This window comes from Apaloderma vittatum, unplaced genomic scaffold (assembly GCF_000703405.1).
Source record: "Apaloderma vittatum isolate BGI_N311 unplaced genomic scaffold, ASM70340v1 scaffold4674, whole genome shotgun sequence".
NCBI lineage: Eukaryota > Metazoa > Chordata > Aves > Trogoniformes > Trogonidae > Apaloderma > Apaloderma vittatum.
In genome coordinates, this window is record NW_009714265.1 from 29,637 (window position 1) to 41,761 (window position 12,125).

A 12,125-nucleotide genomic window follows, 5' to 3' on the forward strand; every position below is an offset into this window, starting at 1 on the left:
ACAACAGCATAAGAATTTGCTTATTGTTCAAACAGCAACAGAAATAACTAGCTACATTTGGTTTTAAGTGTTCTGTGGCTGTTTCAGACACACAAATTAGGATGGACACCTTTCTCTAGGCGTATTAACCCAGTCCAACCAAGGATCCATCTAGCCTAGTGCCCTGTTCACAAAGGTGGCCATAAGCTGATGCCCAGAGAAAAGTAAGAATTTAGAAGTTCTTATATTAGATGCACATAAACACATGTGATATGTCAGCCTCCGACTAATACTTTCTCACTTTCCAGCTCTTTATGAAGGTTTTCAAAAGCCAGGCGTGACAGTGGTAGCCAATGGGGGAACAAGAGACGACAGGCATAAGCTGAAAAAAGGGAAGTTCAGACTGAATATAAGGAAACACTTCACCGTGAGGACTGTCAAGCATTGGAGCAGGTTGCCCAGAGATGTTGTGCAGGCTCTGTCCTTGAAGGCTTTCAAAATTAGACTGAATAAAATTCATACTAAACAGGCAAGAGGTAAAAAAAAGATCCCAGACTATAGAGCTCCCGAGATCTCTTCCAAGCTGAATTATCCTATGATGCTATCTTTCATCTGAGAATTTCTTAGGCTGGATGTTGCTTCCATGTACTTAGTTACCCTTATTTTTACTTTTGCATGCAATGTTCTCTTCTGACTAGTTTCTCCACGATCTGACAAAGTCCCTTGCATCGATTCTAGTGTCACTGAGCTCCATTCCATGGCCCCAGCTTGCTTTCAGGTGAAAGAAATTCAAAAAACATCAGCTGGGAAGAAATACATTTTAAAGAATTATTTGAGTAGCATTTATTCACAATATTCTTAGTACAAAAAAACCCTTTTAATGAATACCCTGCATTACATTTCCTTTGGAGGTGAGGTGGAACAGGGAGGCTATGTATCACAACTTGTTTCAGTTACTATTACTTGCTGTCAAAATCTCTTAGCACCATGCCTGCCGGCACAGCACACTTTAGAAATACTTACAATGGATTGCTAAAATGCAAAATAAGTTTTTGCCTCTAGCCTTTGCATAGGCACAGAAGTGTAAGAAGGAAGAACTGCTTGTCGCACACCTACTGGGGTTCCAAGTGCCCGTCTCAGTCTCAGTCAAGGCACCTGGACTGAATGGGTACAGAGAATGAGTGGAGATGTCCCTCCACAGAGATGGTGTAAGAAAGTATCATCATGACCTCTACTGCTCCAAGGATTAGCAAGCACTTTCAGTCACTATCAAGCTTCTGTCAGGTATTCATCAAAACTCCAATTCACTTAAGGCAGAATTCACTTGTATTCTCCTGACTAAAGATACTCTCTGGATACCTGCACAGCTCTCCATCTTCTGCACACGAGAGAGCCAAACACAGCATGTGAACAGTTGGCACCAGTGTGTCGAGTACACTGCAACCTTCTGCATTTTAACAGTGAGACAAAACATCTTCCACTGCCCCACAAACAAAGCGGTGATCCAGCTCCATAGTATTAAAGCCATATTTGCTTCTCCCTAGGAATCTATGTCAATGCACAATCTGGACTACTGAGACGCAAGAGACCACAAGGCTCAGAGGAACCACTGGATAATACCTAGGGGTTTTTTTTTTAATCCATCAGGTTTTTAAATATCACTCATTTCTGTCACAGCAAGCCAGTGATTAGTACCTAAATGATGACTTTTGTTTTGGCATCAAGCCACAGTTTCTAATTATGCCTCTGTCCACCAAAAAACCCCACAAAACTCCAAACAGTAAGAATTCTTAATCAAAATTTATCCCTTGATTACTACTTTTTGAGATTTCTTCTTAAAAACTCTTAAAAAATATGACTGGCAGCAGTGAAGAAACAGTGAGTCCAACTTTGCCTCCAGACAGATGACTAACCCTGCCTTTATATGCTTAAATTCCCTGCTTCCAATTTATTAGAAACTGTAACAACAAAAAAGCGGAAGAGATCTGGGAAGAGCAAGATGTGGCAACTGCTCAGTGAGCCTTGTGAGACAGGCAGATAAATACTTTCGAAACAAATTCAAGATTCACTGAGGGTAGCAATTCCTCTTTCTCTGCACAGTAATAACTCAATAGGAGTCACAGACTCTGCAGCATAGTTGTTTGCTCTTTCTTCACAAATAGCAGGTCCACCACCTCATGAAAACAACTGTGTGTTAGAAAAACATTTTCAAGAATGACAAATGAGTTCTTAGTCTATACTGAGGAATCTCGCTCACTGCAGATAGTTATCTGCAGATTTCTGACCTGTATATCGTGCTGTTACCTCTTAGAGGCAAGTCAGTGACAAATTCTTCCATTCACATTTGGAAAAAAAAAAAAAAAAAAGATGTTACACATCATTCTTCAATGGAAACTAGTAACATGGGAGAAATCCACTGCAGTAGCCATGTATCTGTATGCATTCATGGGCATCAGATTTTCTTTTTCACTTCAAGAAAAAAATAAAATCCTTCTGTTGCACCATAAAAAGCTTGATTAGAAGAATAATGCCTCAGGCAAACCCTAGAGGTAGAAGCAACTTGAAAGAAACACTGTGCTGAAAAACTAAGTTGATGCAATATTAAACAAGTGATTTCAGGGAAATGTGGCGGGGGGGAATAAATCTTAGGGAGCCAGATTCTGAATACCTTTACACTGATTTGACATTAACCTCATTCTGCTAATTACTGCAGAATTGCTAGTTATAGCAGTTACACCTCTCACTCATAGCAACGTAACATACAGAACCAGGCCCACAGCTCTCTATCTGCATCACAAAGGGCTGAACACACAGACCTGAGGTCCACTGCTCCCCCGGGCAGACCTCAAAACATAACTGACCAAGTTACAATTTGCCACAACCTCTGAGTGTCTTGCCATGACCCACTTCCCTGGTTAGTGGTGAGCAGTGATGGAGAAGGTCATGAGGAAGAGCATCCATACACCCAAAAAGGCACTAGGAACAACGACTGTGCTTTGCTGATTAAAACAGAGAAGAGCTGGCTCCCCTCTGGAGATTTGTCTGGTTCTGCCCAAACCTTTCAAATGCATCACTTTGGGGCTGAGGTGCCACCTGAGATATCACAGGCTAGATACACACCTGCACACCCAAGTTTTCAACGATTAAAAAGCAAGCCTTCCTGGCGAAATGCTCATCCAGCCTTCACCAAAACATCAGTTCTTTCACACTTACTATATCCTTAAAACACAGAAGCCAGCTGCACATTTCTCAATCATGCCTCACCTTTCACCTGTTACCAAGAGGCACGTTCAATTTGTCAAGTGTCATATCAAAAGATTTTTGAAGATCCTCATTCAAAACCAACAGGATCAATTGCCTTGAGAAACCGGCATTGCCAGAGGCACTCAGTGATACCACTACCGGTGCCACCACAGTCTGGGGCCACCACTTCTCTGTTCCCAGTGTCCTCTACTGCTTGCAACAAAGGTTATCTCACCCTGTAGGAAGGGGCAGGAACTGACTGATTACAGACCCTGACAGGTCCTCTATTCCTTCCAAGAATGTAATTTGGATGTTGTTTTTGCAACCTGTTGTTTTCAGGAAGATGCCTTTAAATACCCACGGCTTTCTGTCCACTACGTACTTCAAGTTTTGCTCCAAACACTTGGGCTTAACGCAGCATTTTGGTAAGCATGCTGAAAAAGATGACAATCCTTTCAGCGCTACTGGCTCTGATTCTGGTTGATCTGCTACAGGCACAGGGTGAGTCAAACACAAATGGGCAAATCAGTTTTTGTCAATTTGAAATAATACTTCTAGAAGTAAATTGGCTTTTCAAACCATCCTCTTCTCCACGTTAACTTCCTTTCATTTTATTTGCAGGTACCCCAGTTACCCCGGTGCTTGAAGCATTGAGTGTGGAGCAAAGCAGAGATCCCAGCGTGCAGGCGAGCACAGAGGTCCCACTGGACTACAGCAGGGACCCACAAAGGGAAGAAACGATGGAGCAAGTTGGGAGTGCTGGAGCACAGGACAGCGAACAGGCGACTTGGGAGCTGAGTGGAGAGTCAAATCCTGACTCTACCCCTAAGCCGAGTGCAGAGCCAAGCAAAGAACCAGCCCAGGAGTCAACCACTGAAATAGCTGGTAAGACCCATTTTGGTTTTCATTGTCAATTATTGTTACCTCTATTTGGTTACTCTGATGCTCCCACCTTTCCTGCAAGACATAAAAAATGCTTTTCCTTATAACCCATTTCTGGCAGGCTATCTGGCATGTCAGAGATCTAGCCACCTTCTGCTCTGCTCCTCCTTCCAAAAACATAAATAACTAGTAATGGAGAGGAAGGCGAGACTCCTTAAGACAAATTCTGTATTACGGATGAATGCATTTCACAGCTGTATGTGAAGTAACGAGGTCACACCTCCCCTCTCCATGAAAGGGGTTTCTCTTGGGGATTTAGTTAATGCTAGCTTATAATGCACATTCTTAATGTGGAAAATAAACCCAAACCAAACCAAAACCCAGATTTATATGGTGGAATTTCATTGTTAGGAAGGCCTGTGGTCTGTCTGAGTGACATTTCACTCTGGTGAAGCTTCTTGCTGTAAAGATGGGCCAAATTATGTACTAGAGCAGAAAAATCTGAAGAGGAGTCAGAAATTCAACGACTGCAAACCCGCAGAGGGTCTGTCCTACTACCCATCCACATGCAGCTCTCACCCGCAAGGAAGTTGTGTGACATATCATGCAATGATCTTGTCTGGAGCACCATTTCATCTGAAGGCTCTACCCTTTGTCCCTTGAGAGCTATCAGCAGCTTCTCCAAAGCTCAGAGCAGGGCACAAAGCATGGAAGAGGATACACCAAAGTATTACTTTTCTCCCACTCCCACCAATTCCTGCCGTGCTTCCAGTCCGGCTAGCCAGACTACCTGACACTGACTTAACCTTCTATATTCCTTTACTCTGTTTACACCAGCTGCCCCATCTTTTGGGAGTGTTTTCCCTTGAAAACATTTCCTTTGAAATATTTTTGCTTTATTTCTCCCGCTTACTTCAACGGCATTTAGGACCATGTCTGTGCTAGGAAAACTGGAAATTATAGTATCGTGTCCAGTGTGATTTCCAAGAACGGAGCAACCCCTTAAATTAATCAGCACTACTACCACCAACAGACCAAGAAAGCTCCATGGTAGAATTTACTGAGCTTGCTCTGAACTATCATCTTCTAAACTATCACCTTCACTACTGTTACCACCAGGGCTGTGTTGAGACCTCAAATGCTTCAATAAATGGATATGATGAACCTCGGCCTAAAAATACCATCAAGAACTCGTGCTACTCATTCCTCTAGTCCCTAGATTTTCATACTGATACTGCAGTGTGAACTTCAGTGCCCTGTATCCCCATGTTTCTCATTACCATAGTAAGAGGTTTTATCACACATTCAGCCTCATCAATGAATAAAGGGACACAGCTTTATTATCTGATGTTGTTAATTCTTTTAGGTTTCTTTTGGTTTATTTTTGTTTGCTTGGGGGTTTATGGGTTTGGGATATTTTTGGTTTTGTTGTTTTGGTTTAACAACAAAAAAAACACCCCAAAGAGAGAAATGTCTTATGTCAGACATTATAAGTAAAGATCTTTTAAATGGACAGAAGGACCTTCTGAACAATGAAAGTTTGAGGAGAGTAGTTTTTGATTACTTTTTCTTTACAACAGTTTATGTGGGAACAATTTTCATTTCCATGGTGTTCATCGGAAAAAATCACAAAGCCCCAAAGTCACAATTCCATGCAGTTCTGTTACTCAGTGTAGTAGTTTGACATTCACTCTCTTTGTTTTTAGTCTAGAATAAACTGCAACATTAAATCTTGATGGAAAAGCAACAGCCACATGTACTTACAGAGCCGATTTCACCATAGAAGAACACACATGCAGTGTCTGCAGCAAGCTGGACAGAGGAGCAGCTCCTAAAACTACAGCTTGCAGGAAAATTGTAACCACAGCCTTCAGTTCAAGAACCCTATCTAGTTCTTGCTTACTTTACTAGGTTAATTAGCTAACAGGTGACTTGTGCTGTTTCGTTTGCCTAATAACCTGAAATAAAGAATATTATCGCAATTACATGCTTTGTCATTATTGCAAATCCTTCCCCCACTCCACTTGAACAAGAAAGATTTTAGGATATTTTTTCTAGGTCTCCTCTCAAACTTACTTCAAACCACCAACGTTTATGTTTTCTTGTTTTATTAAAGTTGTGAACATATCTACTTTCAGTTTTCAGGAACTAAGAATAGGGTTGTGAAAGTATTTTCAGACAGGTTCCATAAGACTTCAGCAGACTGCTTTAGATCTGCTGATGACATCATCACAGAAGAGGGGAACAGTATGAAACACAAACCACTATTTAGCCTGTTAATTCGAAGAAAAACGCTTTTACACAGCTGCAGCTGCAACACGCAAAACTACCTCTGCGTGTTTTCATGACTTGGAGGTACAATGACAAACAAATCATTTATCTGCTAACTTTTGTCAGCCAGAACAAGAGCAAGTAAAAATCATACACAGCTGTGTCCAAAAATAAGTTTGCTTTTGACAAAACTGTAGGAGACAAATTAGAAACATGAATGTATTAACAACTTACCTATTTATTTCTCATATAATATCCAAGTGCTTTATACTGCCTGGCATTGATTGCACCCTTCCTTGTTTGGTTTTCTTACTGTGGGAGCAAAGAGACGAGGCTGAGTGCTGCAAGCAATCGAGATGCTGGCTCTCCTCAGAGACTACAGAGCCATACAGAGACCATGTAGGATAAATTAAAAGTGCCAGAAAAACAAGGCTCTCTGAAACAGTTTAGGAATCGTCCTTTGCCAAAAACGTGATACTCAAAAGTTTCCTGAAAAAAAATAACCAAAATCCACTGCACCAAGTAGGATGTCTCCATATGTGCCTGGCATAGCATAGACAAAGCAGTTGTGTGATATTGAAAGAAAGGATAAGCAGTCTTGGATTTCTATTTTTTTTTTTTCAATTTAATTTCAAATACAATTTGGTGGCTTCTAATTACTCATTTGTAAAGTCAAAAATGAGGGAAGTCCAACATCCAGTCCCCCATTTGCAAAATTAAGTAGAAGCTATCTAAACGCACTAAACCATAACACTGGTATATATATGTAGATCTCCAGTATCTTGGAAGACAATGCAAAAGCCACCAAATACGACAATCAAAACATTTTGGTTCCAAGTCAGCATTCAGTTTCAGGTTTCATCTTATAAGGCAATTCTTACCATCTGCCAGCACTGCACTTCTGTTTGAGCAAAAAGCCCGAAAACCACTGAAGGTATAAACAGCCTTAAAGAAACCCAACAAAACAAACAAAAATAACCCCAGAACACCCACTCGGAGCTTTTTCTTGCATCACACAACAGGGAGACACAAAATAACAATAAAACCCCCTTGAAGCACACAGTGGCATGCCAATAATTTCTCAAGTTTCACATTCCTAAAATACTGCTTGTATGACTGGTAGAAATTGGTAAAATAAAGAAAACTGATTCAGTAACAGATTGTCAGGCAAGACCAACTAGTAATGAAGAAAAACCACCACACGATGGCTCCACACAGGCTTTTAAACGGAGTTGTATTTAGCATTCATAGAAAACTATCACTACGAAACAAATCAGATACCTCTGGAGCAGCAGGAGTGAAGGAGTACAGCAGAGCTCACCCGCTTCTCATCTAGGCAATACAGGGTTGCTTGCTTCCCCCGAGCCACCTCCCATGTTAAGAATGTGGGTCACTGCTCTCTCATCTGCAGTTTGGAGAAATCCCTTTAGAGAGTGCACAAGAGGACATTCAAAGAGTACTGAATGGGATACAGCAAGGAAAATGATGGAAGCCCATTTCAGAGTCACAGCAGGAAATGGAATTAAGCAGCTCTCGATTTATTCATTCATCCCTCATCAGGGCAGAAAGGCTGCAAACAAATCAAAAGTAACTTAAATACAAAGGATTAGTTCTAAAAGGTTGTAATCAATTGCCATGCATAAGTACTCTGTTACTATGCATTTGAGTATATCTTGTACGACTAAAACAGATTGATCAGTGACAGACAGACAGTAAGCTATCTGTTGGGACCTCAGCTTTTGAAGTTGCAAACAAATCAAAATCCCTCTCACCCAGGTTGTTTGTTCAGAAATCATTCACTAGGAGGTTTCTTGTACCTTCTTTCAGGACTTCTGACACCAAACAGAAATACAGTTTCAAGGCACACAGTTCTTTTTTATTCTCAAGATGGCCTCTCCCATCTTGATTCCCTCACCCACTTTCCTAGAAAGAAACTTAGAGTGGAGCAGCAAGAGGCAAGGGACTGTTCTTTGCCTGAACTGTAAGCTACGTAATAATGCTACCTTGCTGAACAACGGCCTATAAAATATTCAGTGGGTATCTCTTTCACTGACCTGATACAGCTCAGGGCCAAGCGATTCACTCTAGCATCCCAACATTTTCCACCAAGAACCTCATGCAAATTAATACCAAACAGCAAGTGCTGTCATTACAGCATACAGGAGAAAAAAACAAAAACAAACCATCAGAAAGGCTTCTAAAACAGCAATTCTCTCCTGGGAAAAAAAAAAAGAAGAAAGAAAGAAAAAAAAAGTTGTTTATTCTATATTTTGAATAAAACCAGCAACTGCACCACCAGTGAAAAAGCTTCTCTCTACTATGGGGTAAACTAGCATTTAACAACACACTCCACAGACCACCTCTTCCACCACGCCAACACTAAAGTGGATTTGCCTCCTTGGCCAGCTACCACCAGCTGTTGGCTTTGGCCCACAGTCACAACATATTAGTGCCAACAAACCCTATTTCACCTTATTTTTCCAAGAATTTTAAAGCTGTTGCCCAATTCAGTTTAACGTGGTATATACACAGAGTTTCCTATTCATGGCTACCGGTCACATCAACAAAAAATTTACTTGAACAAGATGGGTGAAAAGTTCCACAGAAGTCAAGTCTGAAGTCCATCTAAGGTGCTGAATTTAATCTCTCTGAAAAGGATAAAAATGACAATGGCACAAAGGCAACTGTGCTTTAACTGAACTTTTTAATGGGAATGGATACAATTAATACACTGTAAGCCAGTTAACAATTATCACTGAAATCTTATTAACTTAGTGAATAAATTAATGGTCAGCTGAACAAAAAGAAACAAGAACTGAGTAAAGATATTGCAGATCTCTTGAGGAATGCATCCACTGCTACTGTTTTCACCAAAACACACCCAGAAATGTATTACGATGACTCTTGTTTCTCCAAATACCTGCAGTATTTCAACGACTAACTCATTCAATGACTTATGGTTCATTATCAGGTGGGCAGCTCTTTGGCAAAGGTGTGGCACCAGATTCTTTGCTTTCTGTCAATGCTCGGGGCTGATGGACAAAAACACTGAACTTGACACCTTGGTTTGCCGCTGCCCTCACAAAACCACTATTTGCAGTCATGGTGATGGCTTTTAAAGTGTCTCCCGTCCCAAAAATGGTAAGAGAACGGCTGTTGACTTTTGAACTGGCCACTAATCCTAAGGCACGCTCAGACGGCTGATCTGGCACCACGTTAATTCTTTTAACAAGCAGCACAGCTCGCTCTTTCTCCGCAGGTCCTCCCAGCGTTTCCAAGATGGATTGAAAATCTCTGACAGCAGATTGACAAGCAAAGAGCTCTTTCCCCTCCATGAATTCCTCCAGCTGGGGCAGGACTCTCTCCCTCCTTTCTTGAGCCGCTTGCTCCGTTAGCACTTTTTCTTTGAAGATGAAGTAGCAGCCACCATAGCTCAGAGCAGAGACGTAAGTTATTAAGGTAGTAATGTCCAAGTTAACTCTATTGCACACATTTACTTTGATCTGGGTAGGAAAAGCAAGGCTGGCCACTAAGTTCTCCCGGTCTACTCTGGTCACTTGCAGGAGCTCAAGGCCTTCTTCATCTGATTCACTGGCACTAAGGTGCTGGTTTTCTGTAGATGGCTCCGCCAGTGAGTTCACAGCCACAATGTCTCCTCGCACAGATATTCCCATCTCCTTGAGTCTCTCTGCCATGGGACTGGACACACTGTTGTAGAATGCGAAGATGATGTGGGGATTGCTGTATTCCACCGGCTGCTGACGGCTTGCTTGCAGGAAGTCCTCTGCCTGCTCAATGATGCTTTTGTCACCATACTGGCCTCTCCCCAGCCAGATGTTATGCAGGGCCTCAGCCTTCCGACCAATGGCCTTCACCCATGTGTGACCTCCATTGGCAACAACATCTACCACCAGTGTCTGTCTGTCTCCAAACCTGTCCTCGTAAGCAAAGACATGGAGAACACTGACAATATCCTGCAGGTTCTCTGCTGACTGGATAATGGCTTGGAGATGGGTAAGGTTTGTACTCTGTAGGTGAGATTCTTTAATGGCCACCTTCCCTGCCTCCACCTTGTGTAAGAAGTTTAACTCGGCCTTCAGTTTGCCACATAATTTTGCGCCACCTTCTATTCTCCTCTTCTGGGACTTGGAAAGGGCTTCTGCTCTCTTGATCAATTCCTTGGCAATGGCAATCCTTTCACAAAGCAGCGACTGCACAGACATGTTGGAAACATTATTCCTATTAAGTGAAAGCAAAAGAGAAGATAGTTATTGCATGGCCAAGGATAAAGACTTTCAAAAGTGGTCTTCACAACAGTATACAGTGGAGCTTTGCAGTAGACCTAGTGCAACAGCTACTGGTATTGTAAATCACAAGCATCAGGAACCTCAGCACAAGTCCCACCGAAGAGTTTGATTTTTTTCCTTCGCCTCTGAGGATCCAACCTATAGCCTCAGATCTCAGTTATTAGCAAGGGAGAACAGCTGCATCCAAGTCTCCATGCACACCTTGAAAATTTGTGGATTTTTTCCCCCAACATGTGAGCCCTTCACCAAGAGATTTCAACTCCCATACCTCATTTGCAAAAGCTGCCATCCAGAGCAAAATTAGAAATCCTGTTAATGTCATAAGCAAATCTTGCCTCTCCCACTCAGCACAGTTACCATTAGAATACAAAAGCTACCCATCATTTTTACAGACATGCATAAGAACTGTGAAGTCTGGCTCCCAATAAGAATTTTAACACAGCATAGAGGAAGGCCGTTGTATTTTATAATTATGGGTAGCACAGCTTTGACCTCTCCAGCTTCCAACTCACACCGCACAACTCTGTGAATGAGCCCCTAACAACCTCCTGGCAGTTTGAACATTACACAGCATCATGACAGTGATTCATAACTCTAGAGCCAGGAGGATCCGGAAATCTGTTTTCTAGTTCTGCTAGAGATTTATTGTGCTGCAACTGCTAGGTCTGTTCCTTTGCAGCCCTCTCCCTACAGAACGTATGATAGGAATTACTTAACTGAATGTGTGCTAGCTTTAAAAAAGGCAGGATTCAGTACCACAGCAAACTACCATTTCTTATGACACACCACACATGGCCACTATGAATAATGAAATCATAGAATCATAGAATGGCCTAGGCTGGAAGGGACCTTAGAGATCATGTAGTCCAACCTCCCTGTCATGGGCAGGGATGCCTCTCAACTAGATCAGGCTACTCAAGGCTCCGTCCAAAAAAAAATAACCCCCTCCGGGGAGGGGCCAGCCACAACGTCTCTGGGCAATTTATGTCAAAGTCTTGCCGCCCTCGTGCTGAAGAATTTCTTCCTAAGGTCTAATCTAAATCTATTCTCCTTCAACTTAAACCCATTTTCCCTTGTCCTGTCAGTGGACACTCTTGTAAAAAGTCCCTCCCCAGAGGGAATTAATCCATTCTGACTCCCAACTACAAGCGTAAATGCATGCTGCTCTAATTCTTAGCTAAGATGCATGTTGAAGCAAGCTGGTGTTAAAGTACACAACAAATGAGGCTTCAGCTGAAAACAAGCAACAGGATACAGGCTAGGTCCTGCAACAGGCTCTGCCAGTGCCACTGCTGGGCCTGGCTTCAAGCAGCTGAAATCACTCTTGCAATACGCATGAATTCAAATACATTTATTGCTCCTGGGTCAGTCAACATTCAACATCACAAAAATTTTCTTCTCAACTAAAAGGCCTAACGTCGTCGCACATGACCTACTGACTCC

General features: G+C 42.0%; 1 protein-coding gene across 1 annotated transcript; it reads right to left on the reverse strand.

The window, feature by feature from the left end:
* Positions 1-9,278: 9,278 nt before the first annotated feature.
* On the reverse strand, positions 9,279-10,625 carry LOC104268427 (chromosome unknown open reading frame, human C7orf25). The gene has a single exon (XM_009868675.1). It carries the CDS (start codon positions 10,596-10,598, stop codon positions 9,330-9,332), a length of 1,269 nt encoding a protein of 422 aa, XP_009866977.1. The 5' UTR covers positions 10,599-10,625; the 3' UTR covers positions 9,279-9,329.
* Positions 10,626-12,125: the final 1,500 nt, after the last annotated feature.